Here is a 14,029-nt window from a genome sequence, read left to right as displayed (position 1 = left end):
ACGTCCACGCCCAGTTTGAAAGAACCGCTGGTCAGGTCTCTTCCTACTCAACCAGCGACCGTGTTGCGGGCATCCGACCTGAATGACACCTGGTCTTTTCCGGTCGTAGAAGACTGGGATGAGAAGGAAATACACCATGCGATTCCTAATGTAACAGAACAATTTTCAATATAATCAGTTGTACTGTGTAAAACTCACACGACTTCTAGCGGGGATAGTGACTTCAGACACTAAGTATAACGAAATAAGGAGATGGAAAGACTTCATGACCAAAACATGTGCGACATTAAAAAAAACCACTCTCCTTGGTTAGAACTTAACGTAAACCTAGCCAAGATCAGAAGCTCGCTTTTAAAAAGTTCCCTTGGAGAAGTTGTTCGGAAGTTCAAACCAAAGAGAACGAGTAATCCGGTGCGAAGCAGAGAAACGGGTTAATTTCCGAACGCGAAATCAAACCAGATTACGGCGTCCACAGTGGTCAAAGAAGTCGCTGTTGAATCAACGACAACCAAAACCCATTCAATCGACTGGTAAAAAGTCCCTATCTTCTTCAATACATCGACCAATTTGGAAAACAGAGATGACCAACATGATCCAAACGGTATTTGTCGGGGATAGTTCAGACACTAAGTATAACGAAATAAGATGGAAAGACTTCATGACCAAAACATGTGCGACATTAAAAAAAACCACTCTCCTTGGTTAGAACTTAACGTAAACCTAGCCAAGATCAGAAGCTCGCTTTTAAAAAGTTCCCTTGGAGAAGTTGTTCGGAAGTTCAAACCAAAGAGAACGAGTAATCCGGTGCGAAGCAGAGAAACGGGTTAATTTCCGAACGCGAAATCAAACCAGATTACGGCGTCCACAGTGGTCAAAGAAGTCGCTGTTGAATCAACGACAACCAAAACCCATTCAATCGACTGGTAAAAAGTCCCTATCTTCTTCAATACATCGACCAATTTGGAAAACAGAGATGACCAACATGATCCAAACGGTGTTTGTGTCTAACATGAAGGATGTTTGCGTCTACTGAGACGAGGAAGAAGGCAGTTTCAACATATCAAATATCCCTGTCATTTTGTTGTGCACAACCTGCAACCGAAACCCCCTCCCAACGGTTCACTCACTGGGTCCAGACAAAACTGTTCGCTTTTCTGGTGTATTCACTTTCGACAGGGAGCCGGGTTTCTTCTGTTTCTTTCCACAGTTCAACATACCTCCCTATGAGAACACCGTTTTCCTTCGTGTACTTACTTTTGAACTCCAACCATGAGTGACTTATTGTTTCCAAATCTACCTGGTAACGGTGATGGATCACAATCCCTCTATCCCTTGGAAGATACATCCCATCACGGAACACCAACAAGAGAGCATGCTTTCATGATTAAGCCGGTTCTGTTACACTGAACTGAGATGATCAACATGGTTAGAGATTTTCAGTAAATACAACTCAAATATCGAAGATCTGTACGGCCACACCGACAGAAATCCAAATTCAGTTAAGCAACCGTTTTCCAATCGACCGATAGGTTATATCAACAGTGTTCCGGATACTGTATTAACTGTGTTGTGTCGATACCGAGAATACTACGTATACCGATACTTGTGTTTTCCTGCTTTTTCCACCCAGAATTATGGCGATAATATAGTGCGCTTAGCTTAGGTTCTCAGTCGCATTAATGCGATAAGATCAGAACCGGACGACAACGAAGGTTACGGCTCGATGTCAAGCTGTGTCGAAAAAGCAACTGTTCCGTGGTCCTATATTCATAAACATTACCAAAAAGAACAGCATCAGTGTTAATACCATTGCTTCACCGTCGCACAACCACAGGAGAATAATTAACAGAGGGGTTCTAATGCTGGTCAACCGTAATCGTTCTTCTTCTTATAGTATGGTCATGAAGTATTGATCACGTAGAGGCATAACTGATAATCTAAGAGCTGTCATATGCAAAGTTTGTGGTCAATGCTAGGTATCAACTGGACTGGAAGGATGCCAGAGAGAGAGAGATGGCCACAATGTGGCAGAATGATGACATATTTGCTGAATGTAGGGAAACAGGATCCCGAAGCAGCGCTTGTACGAAGAATATCACAAAATAAAAATAATATAAATCGTTCAACACCTTTTGGTGCCCAGCTGTTACGCCACCAAAAGGAAGCACGACGGGTACTTCCAAGCTGCCCGAGCCTAGACAAGGGAGGTCGAGAAGCAAAGGTTGGGTTCGAACCATGGACCCTCCGGTCAGTAAATTCTAACCACTGAGCCATCTCACTCCAATACTATGAAGTGAGATCCTGGCGGGTAAAAGTGGTGTTACAAGGAGGCCGTGGTCAAAGTTTTGGAAAACTGGAAGTACAAATACAAAGTGATTAGCCTAGGAGTGATACAACCCGGCATCTGACAGCTTCAAGCCAGAAAGAGGAAGTATGCGAGAGACACAGGGTTTTGCGATCTTCTGAATCTAATCATAGAACTAGCTGGATCTGCAGTGACTGTAGTGGTGGTTGTGTGAGTTCTCGTGGACCTACAGACTTTCAATGAACAGATGGCAAACCGTCGGTAAAACATCGGCAAATGAAACCAGTTTAGCGGACCTAGCTTAGCTGTGTGGGAACATCCGACACTTGGTCAAAGGCTTTCAGAGGTTTGCGCTCACAGTAAACCGAACGTGTCGTTACCCACATTACACGGAGGTCCATGATGTGAAGAAATAAATCCGGGAACGGATAACAACCCACTGCATGTGTATTATGCTAGTTGCAGAGTGAACACATGTCGTGCCAATAGGACGAGGCAACGGGATGTAGAACAGCTAGGTTGAGTGTGCTGTGTACGGTTGTTCGAACAAATATCTAGGGCAAAAAGACCCATCCAAGTAGTCTTCTGAAACCTCGCTAAATCACACCGACTGAAGTCTTGAAGGACTGCACTGCTCACTTCGATGAAAGCTAGGTCCGTCGGAGAAGGAAGGCGGGACTATCTAACTTAGTCTGCTTCCTCAAAGTGTTCGCGTTTCAGGGAGTCAAATTTGAGGAACAGCACTGCAGCATTCTTTTATTTCGTCAGACGTAAACTGGAAGACGAACCAAAGAACCTACCGAACCATCTGGATGTTTCACTGAACGAACGACGGCACCAGAAGCAGCAGTACCAGGGACGGGTAACTTTTCGTCAGCAGCACTGCGTTTGGAAGGACCTAACCTGTAAAGCGCATAAAAAGAGACAGGGAAAGATAACCAAGGAAGTTACAAATGTAACATCAAAGCCCAAAAAGTCCCTTTCAGTGGTAGATGGTGAAGATAATGCAAGAATATACTGCAAGACTAACATCTCCAGACTAGATCATGGATCACAAACGAAGTTCAGTGACCTATCAGCACGTCCGCTAGCGTTAATCGTGTAACCCCCCCCCCCAGTGAACATTGTGTGACGAATTAACCGTCTTCCGTTTGCCAGGATGTAAGCACTTCATGTCAAAGAAAAGATCAAGGTCTTCCAACTACTCGGAAATTTGAAGTAAAACCACCAGAGTAGTACTCGCAAGCGTGCCGTTGCACTCTGAAGGAGTCTAGTCCGAAATAGTCCATATTTGACTCCAGACACCGCTTGATACTTGTGATTTCAGGACATGAGAATGCGCCCACCACCAAACCGATTCGTATTTACTCGCGTCTGTGGAAATTCAGTTGGGAAGAATTTTATAAAATATGGGCACACAATTGTCAGCAAGAAATGTATCCAGTCCAGCCTGAACTTAAACCGCAGATGTTCATTTTCCCCTACTTGGCTTAGCTGTCTGAACACAAACAGACTTGCATTTCTACATGGATTTAGGAGAAAACCTCTGGAAGACGACTTCACCCAACCAAAGATACGGTGCTTGCTGTGAGCTTATGTCCTGTCGTGCTGAACAGTAGAGTGTACGAAACAACTTCAGGGCCACTCATCCGTCATAATTTCCAGCAACCTTTCAGTCTAGAACACTCAAGTTTTCAAATTCGCCTCTAGGTGTCTGCTGCCCGTTAGCTTTATGACCAGCTGTGATTTCGGGCATACGAATTAACTTTTGTGCGTGTGAAACGGTATGGTGGTCAGTCCGAACTACGTTTGCGACAGTCCTCATTATCCATCACACAGATAGAGCGTTTAGGATAGAGCGTTTCACAGAATTATAATGAAGTTTTACCTACCCATTCATCCCCTCAGTATAGCAGTGGTGTGCAGGTTTCGGTCACACAGGTCCTGTTAGTTCGAGTGAACTTGTATCAGGATATGGACGTAGGCGGTCCTTGAACTGAATATTTCAGAGAAACGATGACCCTGCTTAACAGGCAGTAGGGCCATGGGCGTTATCACCTAGTGACCGTTAACCGCAGCGATAGATGAGCTGTAAATTTCCGCCTAGTTTAGTCACATGAAGTTTCTCTGCCACACAAACGTAGTCCAAAATCATGAAAAATATCCCGCTGGTACCTCGGCTTCTATAAATTCCCTCTTATTTCTTGCACTATGCCAAGGTCATCTGGACCTATTAGATAGCACTTTTATCATCAGTAAGTACCACTTCCCTCCTATCTGGTTAGTGTTTCTATACTTAGTTGCTCACCTCTCGGTCGCTTCCACTCAAAACAAGCGAAGGGAACTATGCGAGACAGACGACACTCTGGCATACGAAGTACATATCCTAACCAGCGCAACTATTTGAAGTTATCAGTAACTCCTGCTTCGCTTGGTCTGTGAGCAATCGCGAATCGTCCTGGTAACGTACTCAGAGAGGTGGAAAACCGTCAATTAGAATATTCTACCAAGTAAATCATGCTGAAACACATCTGCCGCTTATTCCTTGTATTTACACGCAACTTTTCTGCTCACTAACAGCGGACAGAATTCACTTTCTATCGACCATATGGAATTATTATGCTGCGCGTATCGAAAGCATAACTCAACAATGAGTTTTAACAACGATTGAGAACACTGCGACTATGACATTGGATTAACATTTGTTTGATATCAACATCACGCACGTTTGAGACAGCTAAGCGATAGATGTCAAGTGGATCAAGAGCGTTTCACAAACTGTCAGCATTCAGCAGATGTTCAGGGTGTTACTCTGAAATGTGTTGAAAATTTCGAAAGTTCCATATCAAATGGGAAAAGAAAAAAGTACGGCATTAAGTTGACACGATACTAAGAGCACGGGCGTTTGAATCCTCCTTGCGTTAAGTGATTCTTTTCCAAGTTCTTTGTCAGATATACCACCTGCGTGCTACCGGAAATGGGGCCGCATACGGGGGTTTTTTGATGCAAAATGAACCAATAATCCCTTGGAAAGTCAACAGCAGCTATTCCCACCGGTCTTGATCTAATGTACGAAACCGAGAACAGAAACCATCCCCGGGAAAGACCAAATAATCCTATACTTTGTGTCGACTTCTGTTGAAGAGATAGTGCATGTACAAAGTAAATGTAAAAACTAACTCGAAAATGTTATGATTCATGTCTAACTTTATTCAGAATGAATAGGATGCAATGCAACCGGTATAAATCAGCTGTATTGTCTCATGTACGGCGCAAGCAGTAGTGTACCAAAATCAAGTAAGGAATCATAAGTACATGACCTGAAGGGATTACTCTTTTCATACTTTTGCTAACTGGCTAGGTCCACATCTGCAACCGAACTAGTGATGACTCGCGAGTCTGTCGTGTAGAAACTAAAACAGCAGTCAAAAACTCACGCTGACCGGTCCAACTGCGGTTGCACGGGTACGGTGGCAGGAGAGATTTGATCAAGATCAATGCCGCTCTTATTATCGTGACGTTCGGTATCCGCATTTCCTCCACTTGTCAAAGAGAGACAATCGTCCTCGCCAGTGTAGTATCCACCGCTGTGGACACTTTCTCGAGTGCCATCGGTCGACGTTGCACGTCGGGTAATTAATGATGACGGTCTACCAGAACTACTAACACTATCTCGAGCTGAAAGCGGTCGATCCACGCCGGAGCCAATAGTCGAGGATCGGTGTTTCGTTCCTACACCCACCAGTGTATCGAGACCAGCAGAATGCGACCCAGATCGCGATGTCCAGCGATAACCGCCCAGAGGTTGATTCCCTCGTTTTGATCGGCCAGCCTTGTTCACCGCGGGAAGAGAAGAAGTCTCAGTTGAAGTGGTCCTACTCCCTTTGAGGATTATGGACTGAGTCACCGCATTCAAACTCTGTTAGTGGGAAATACAGAATGGGAACCAACTGACGAACACAGCTGAGCATGAGCAAAGGAAGAATCGAAAGTAAGGTTGTCAGGTGGTCAGATATCCGTCGACTGGTTGGTTGCAGCTCAACCGCTGCATCCAAGAAGAATGGAAAGACTAGCAAACCAAACGTGGCATGAAGAGATGCGATGTGTAAAAACACGGTGAGATAGAGGCCACACACGAAAATATTCTCCATCAATCACCCCTTTACGATCACACGAAAGCTATGCCACGAGCAGTACTGAAGGAACTTCTGCTTTTCCAGTGGCCAGGCTGGAGGAATTTACCAATGTCACCATGTACAGAGTCCCACTTCTGGAACTAAACAATCAATGTGGATGTTGTGTCAACTAAGAACTGGGTCTGGATGAATGAAGGAGGTCGAGCGCTGTGAGTTGTTGGTTCACGATATACGGGCTGGAAACCGGAACTGAGGAGAATACTGGTAACTCAGGTTGCAGTGATGGACGCTGACTTGCCCATAGAGCTGCTCATCGCCCAGCTCAGCAAACACACAGTGCAGAGCAAAATTTATCCACTCGCGCCATCACGTGTAAAAATAACACTCGTTGATCCCTCCAATAACGTTGCGCGCTGGACTCTGGCATGCATCGCCCAGCTCAGCAAACGCACACAGTGCAGAGCAAAACTTATCCACCCGCGCCATCACGTGTAAAAATAACACTCCTTGATCCCTCCAATAACGTTGCGCGCTGGACTCTGGCATCTACCTTCGCGGTCGTCGACAGAGACGGCTGCCAGATGCCAGAAGGCTGCCGTGTCATTGTAATATGACCTTAAAAGGGGAAGACTAGTTAGGCTAGACGACAGGCTGTAGCAACAGTGACAGTGATCGATTGGAACATACGGGGAACATGCTTCAAGACCCGTAACATGCAGCTGCAAGCTGTCTGATATGACAAAATGGTAGACGAACACAGTGAAGTAATAAAACAAAGCAAGCGATCAGATGTATACTCAAACGCCAGTAGGAGCTTGTATCGCGGATTGAGGTGCACATCATTGGTGAGCAACCAATGTGCATTTTGGCGAATGGTGTAGGATACGCGCATCACGTCGTTCATCAAAATGTTGCAATATGAACTGAAGGTAGTGAAGTGATAAACATTGCGGCTCGTTCACATTGGAAGAGGTAAAATTCCTCATCTTAAAAACATGAAATCCGCTTGAAAGACATATAAACTGTTCTTCATTGAAGTGCAGAAAGCGTGTGGCGCGGTTCTTACTGCTAAACCGTGCCAATTATTTCGAAGCCTTTCTGAGATGTTTTCTAGGGAAGTATTGTGTTCAAATACTTTGCAGCTCGTCAACAAGCGCTCGGTTGCAACCTTTTCCACGGCTTCGCCTTTTTTGGGAAGATTCATCAGATTCTGTCAAAAATGTCCTTATAAAGATCCGACCGTTTCACTATGATAAATATGGCTTGCGAAAGTGCATGAACATCGAGTATTAAAGTACTGACAGTTATCCCCCAGGAGAGAACTGCTGGTCGGAGGGGGGATACAGGAAACAGGTATTCATTTCTTTTCGTAAAAAAAAACTTCGAGCTGCTGGAGACAGCGCACGTCTCTGGTGGAAGGTATTATTTACACGGCTGTTTTCATTATACAAAATATATCCAGGTAAATTCCGAGGATTGCTTGTTGTTGTAGCGTGCTATGTATGAACGCCGAGTCTTAACCTCGGAAATCAACCAAGAAGGTCACAGTTTGCTTCCGGAGTCTCTCACTGAGCGTACGTGCGAACCTACTGGACGTGGATAAGAACTCTCCATTGGTTGTCTGAACTCGTTTGAGTGCGACTGGTTCAGCTCCTGATTGGTTCTTTAATTTACTTGTGGCTGGTTGCGGGACCCGCTGCTTGTGTTGACCGGCTGTTGTTTACCTTCATTTCTCTGAATGTCTGTAGTACTGACCACAACAAAAAACCTACTAACCGGATTAATTTTTGAATTTAAAACGTGAAGTATTCCGGTAATTGGCCAGCAGACCGAATCCGGAGGTTTCTTGGCTGTCTTGTAACCTGTTGCAGCCGCCGCATGTCAAGCATCCCCCTCTACCCCTACACACCGTACCGAGTAATTCAGTATATTCACACTGCATTTTGTCTGTCCTACTAAGCCTTTCTTCACACCAAACATGAGTTTCCCCACCAACTAGTACACAGCGATCTGGGTTCCAAGGACAACTCTTCCCGTATTTGTTCCAAAATGTCAAACTCAGTTGTCATTCCACGTATGGCGCTTACTCCGTTTCAATTCACTGACAGGCACAGGCTACAACAACTAGCCAATCAGCGCGCCCGAACTACCCATATTCCACAACACTGCCAGTCTTTACGGAGTCTGCCTTTCTGTAAACGGCTCCGTCACAGAGTGATACAATGTATTGCAGTGGTATTTTGAAAATAGAAATAATTCCGAGGAAGTAAGGTCTTCCAAAGGTGAGTCTCCTTTGAGATTGAAATTAGGGTGTTAAAGCATCACACAGTATTAACTGTCCACTTCATAAGCGTCAAACCAGTTTACAAAAATGAAGGCTGAACCATGGCTAGTTATGGCTTATCAGGTTTATCAGGCCACAACAATGCGGTTCCAGTTGTCGTTCGAAGCAGTTTGCCTGAGCTGCAACCACAGACAAGCAGAAATTTGACCTAGGAAAATCCTACCGCTTCTGTTAGGTTGGTTGCCTTCGTCCGAACTTTTTGTGACAATGTACTCCCACCAGAGGAATACCTAAGGAACCTACTGGTGTACGGATGATTCTGTAATGCAGGACCAAGCTGAACTTCTGCAGATGAGAAGCTCAGGTTATTCGGTCAAATTCATAACGAGAGCAAATTCAACTGACCAACGCCCCGAAAATTCGCTCCAGCAAGGTGAGACCGCTCAACATCACGAAAATTGGATGAGTGAAAACGAAACAAAAGTGGCCCTTTGAGATAAGTAAAGTCTTCCACAGTCTTCTTTCAAGACGTGTTAATGAAAGAGCGTTAGCACCATTACAAAAACTTAACTGTCGCGAAATACCCACAGACGACGCAGTTCTACGGATCTGCGTCCTTGCGAGCGAACCATTGGCGCTACGAGATGTGTTCAACTGAGCCTGCAGTTCGATTCTATCACCCTCTAGACGATGGACGCGAGTTTTCAGTTCATCCCGTTCAGCCTCCAGCTCCTCGATTCGTGAGCGCAAACGAGCGATAGCTGCATGCCATCTTACTTCACGTCTACTCAAATCCGATCGAGCTTCCTGGAGCTGGAAAAAAGAGGGAGGTTCGAAGTTCATGTGAGACAAACTGTACATGACGAAGTATGCACCAATTCTGATGGAATGTAGAATTCAGACGCTGAGAGCCACCAGCTGTAACATGTCAGCGGGATTGTGCCTTAGTTACATGAAACATCGCTTATTCCTATAAACTACGGCAGCTGTGTCCGCCGGTATCTCTTACGGCTTGATTTTTCTCTGTGTGTTGCCCTCATTCGTTCGTGACTGAAAATTAGCCAGCCGGGACAAGTTTAACACTTGGTTCGTTCGAAAAGTTTACAAGGCTTCCGAGTTACCCGGAGAAGAATATGTCACATCCGATCTGGCAAACGAACAGGATGTAGGCGAGATAGAGGAGAAACATTATTTCTTCTGCAACGTAAAATACAGGGGGGACAAACCTCATCTCTGAGACGCTCGATTTCCTCACGTTCTTTTTTGGCTGGCATAGATTTGAGTGCGCGCTGGTATTCATCCAAAACACGACGTTCTTTTCTAATGAGCATATAAATGAAAGGATGACATTAATGAGGTATTTTTGCAGCAGAATCGCAGGTTATTCGGAAAGATAAATTCATAGATGAAGAAGACCGCTTTCATTACAAGGGAAAAAACGACCGTGCAGAGTCTAGATTGGATCGGCTAAACCTGCATGAAACTGTCGGTTATTTAACTCCACATTTGCCCAGCAGCTGTTCGGTTAGTGATCGCCGGACCTTCTGTGGTTGGTTTGCATGTGAAAAAGCATGACTACACCCGTTAAGCTCTCCTAGAACGGCAACTGGATGTAGAGGCGGGTGTTTGGATTCTTGAACTTCATGTTCACGCAGTTGTTGTTAGATCAGTGTCTGGACTTTTCACCACAAATAAAGCCAACTGAACGCAGTACTGGGCAGGAGCAAAACAAATGTCCACAGCTTCACTGGCTGGTTGAAAGTTCCGGGGGGAAATTGCTACCTTGTGAGTCGCGTATCTCGTTTTACGCAAACCAAGACGACAGATTGTGCAACTACTGCTATTCGCACAGTATATCGCTCTTCAATAATGTTAGACAAAGTGTCGTACAGCAAATCCAAGTATGGTAACGAACCGCCACTTGTTCTTCAGTTTGCACATTTTGTGTCTTGAACATATGAATGACCAGAATGAACATCCCTTGTGCTGAAGGTTTGTCTTTTTCATTCAGGTGGTTAGAGCGCGAATCTACTAACTGGAAGGTCCGTGGTTCTGACACAACCTGTGCCTCTCGACTTCCCCTGTATAGGCTTGGGCAACCTGGCAATATCCCAGCCCTTGTGCTCCCTTCAGGTGGCATGGCAGCTGGGCACCAGAAGGGTGCTACAGCTGAAGGCTTTCGCTTTCTTTTCTATACACCTTAACTGCTGAAAAATACCCTAAAGTAGAGCAAGACTGTTCCAAAAGCACTTCTAAAATGTCTCAGATTCCACTGGACCGTGTCCTGAACCTATAAGGTGTCAGACATTCACCAAAGTAGTGTTATTTAGAGGCGGGCAACTAGGATATACGAAGCTGATATACGGGCCCGCACAACAAACCACGGTATATCGCGGAAGAATTTCAAGACTTGTTGGGGTGGCTGCAGAGACCACTCAAGGGATCCTAGGATGCCGTCGCCCAAGAACAGTTGATCCGCATCTATGAGACATCATTCAGCCGGACGAAAAGACCAAACGTCGAGCCATCTTCTATGCCTCCTCTGACATGAGTTCAAGTACGTGCGAAGACAAGGATTACTGGTAGCGGCCGAGAAGGTGTGCTCAGCGCTTCCTTAAGCTGGCGCATCCAATCAGACGATGGTTTTACAGTGTCAGAAGACAGAACACAATTTCTGAAAAGACCAACTATTGGGTGGCACACTCTACTACAACCTGGTTGAGTCTGATCAGTTACCACCCCCAAACAATAAGCAGTCAGGCTATGAATGAAGTAGGTGCATAAAGAATGCCAACCGGGAGGAGAACTCACTTCAGCTTACGCATTTCATTTTCCTTATAGTCACTGAACAGCTTCCTTTCCTTTTCTCTCATTTCTTCAAACTTCTTTGTTTCACACTCCAGACGCTTCATACTCTACGGGAAGTAGAAAAACGGACAAAACATGCAAGCAATATAGTGCATTCGTTCTATACACGGAGATAACCGGAGATACGGTTAACGCTGTGCACGTAGACGCGGAAGCCAGAATGTCTACAACTCAATGCATCAACAACGTTGCCCGAAATGCAATAGCTAGATAAAAAGATAACCATTAAGATAAGTTGCCCAGGTTCCCTCAGCTGAACAGATTAATAGCGATAGGGTGGGTCCAACAGCACAATATTCTGCAGTCTCAAATCCTGGTCACCAAATATCAGAAGATTTAGGAGTTAATGAAGCTACTTCGTCCCTGGAAATTACAATTATAATTTCAGAACCCTACAACAGGTGAGGATCACGAATATTCTAGAATGCGTTCATAAAATGTTTAAATAATTTGGAAGATTAAGGATTAATCGGAAGACAGGCGGTTACTGTGCTTTCAAAGGATACTAAATGTCAACCAAACTTACAAAGTACCCGTTAAAACTAGGACGCCAGACACCGTAGCCAATGGCTTGAGAAAATACTCAGAGCTTATGTACCAGAATGAACTCCAGAAAGGTAAGTGGTTAAGGCACAAAACCACTGGTCTTCCGGTCAGTAGCTTTTCGCAGCCCCTCTCCAGGATCAGCCTTTGTGCTTCCTTCGAAATACACGGCAGTCAAGCACCGAAAGGGTGCTATAGTTGAACAACTAGCAGTTAGTAAAACATCAGAATGAAACGAAGTGTTCATTGAAGAACAGATACCACTCGCATAAGTCGGTCATAAGAATGACAAGCTACCAGAGCTCCTCATTCACATTGGAATGAGAGTCAATCCCAGAGTTCGATTTCCTCATTCCGACTTGAATATTAGTGATTTTAAGTGTTACTTTGAGAACGGTGTGATCTAGTGTTGACAACAGAACACATACCTCTTCACGTTCTGCTTTCAGGCGAAGCAAATTGGTGTTTTCCGTTTTAAATCGTCTAACCTCCGATTCAAGTCGAGTTATCCACTGCCGGATAGCAGCTTGAGATTCCACGTAGGTTCGACCGACGGCGGACTGCTGTAACAGTAATTGGATGGTTATAAGTCAGCGAAAACCTAGTGAGTAGCAAAGCTGAGCAGAGTCACACATGCCATCCATCGGGTCTACTGGGCTATTCTTTCCAAGTAAAAAAAACTTGTCTAACGTACATGAAAACGGAAGAACGATTTACTGGCGTCGAATACTACAAAGTCCGACCGGTAAAATATAATTATCCATCGAGGATATATGGGGACGTGAACACGATCCCTTGAATTACTTTCTGACAGAGGTGACCAGCTAGGTTGAAACATTTGCTAGCGTACAACAGTCCAACATTTCACGGTTGATGGACAACCTACACAGCAACAGCGTATATGTACGCCTGAAAATATTCGGTCGCAGAAGTAGAGGTAGCAGGTGGCGATATGGATGGCACTCTGGATGCATCTGGAGCATCAGTATCATACCCAGAGTATTCAGTTACACAAGAGACACCAGAAAAGAAAACGCGTTTGAAATGAGCAGAACTTTGAGAAAAAGAGAAGCGGCAAGCTAAGTGGGACTTTGAGACCAAGTCCTGCGATATATTTATATATATATAATGTATATATGTGATTTTTCGCCCAACCTGCGGCAGCTTCTTCGACGTGGGGTTATGCTTGTGTGATACAATGAACAGGAGGGCTATTATGACTGGAATCCTCGTTGCTTTGGGTTTAATTTTTTCAGAAACTCCTGACCGGGAAAACGAACCAAAAGCAACAAGTCTATCATAGGTTTAACCACATCATAGGGTTGACCATTAGTAACATCGTCCTGTCCGTTGCGACAGGAGCTGAGGACAGTCGGGTCCTCCATCCTTTATGAAAGCTGCAGCATCCGCTTGATCAGTTAGAGCTATTTCGTGCACCTCACGCCGTGAAGAACAAGATCGCACGTTAGATGTTTGTCGGTGCACCATTAGTGTCTGCTGCCTACGGTAGCTGACACTCCTCGTTGCCCGTATGTAGGTATACGTGCAGCCTTCCCAGCTTCATGGGATGTTCAGTTGTTCACATCACATATGAAAGCCGAAAGTCATGCACGTAGCTATTGGTCACTGAACAGCTTAATTTCCGGTCTCCGAGTACCCACGCAACGAAGTTTGGTACACGATAACCCTTACTCTGATTCTAGCTGGGTACTTTCTATTGTTTGTTTGGGCTAAAGGCATGTGGACAGTGGAATAGTGGTATGCATCCAGTAATCCACAAGAGTCCCATTGCACTTACGATTGTTAATTTATAGGTTGTTGTAGCAACAGAATCCTGGTTGAATGCGGTTAGAAAATATTATCCGCCTACAGTGGGGCCCCCATATATATATA

At 44.8% G+C, this 14,029-nt stretch overlaps 2 protein-coding genes across 2 annotated transcripts in view; one reads left to right on the top strand and one right to left on the bottom strand.

Annotated features, from left to right (window-relative positions):
• Nucleotides 1–14,029, bottom strand: part of T265_00428 (hypothetical protein) — a gene marked incomplete at both ends in the record, with an annotated part of 49,721 nt that overhangs the window by 6,395 nt on the left and 29,297 nt on the right. Inside the window, 6 exons of the mRNA XM_009164201.1 lie at nt 3,106–3,208; nt 5,743–6,224; nt 9,131–9,538; nt 9,952–10,045; nt 11,537–11,640; nt 12,565–12,699. Of these exons, the coding sequence (XP_009162465.1) occupies nt 3,106–3,208; nt 5,743–6,224; nt 9,131–9,538; nt 9,952–10,045; nt 11,537–11,640; nt 12,565–12,699 (1,326 nt within the window). The remainder of the gene's footprint in view (nt 1–3,105; nt 3,209–5,742; nt 6,225–9,130; nt 9,539–9,951; nt 10,046–11,536; nt 11,641–12,564; nt 12,700–14,029) is intronic.
• Nucleotides 12,186–14,029, top strand: part of T265_00427 (hypothetical protein) — a gene marked incomplete at both ends in the record, with an annotated part of 28,039 nt that continues 26,195 nt past the window's right edge. The window contains one exon of the mRNA XM_009164200.1: nt 12,186–12,210. Coding sequence (XP_009162464.1) covers nt 12,186–12,210 — 25 coding nt within the window. The remainder of the gene's footprint in view (nt 12,211–14,029) is intronic.

The sequence above is a fragment of the Opisthorchis viverrini genome, assembly GCF_000715545.1.
Source record: "Opisthorchis viverrini unplaced genomic scaffold opera_v5_4, whole genome shotgun sequence".
Lineage (NCBI taxonomy): Eukaryota > Metazoa > Platyhelminthes > Trematoda > Opisthorchiida > Opisthorchiidae > Opisthorchis > Opisthorchis viverrini.
Note: the sequence above shows the minus strand (reverse complement) of the source record. Positions and strands in the feature narration are given on the sequence as shown.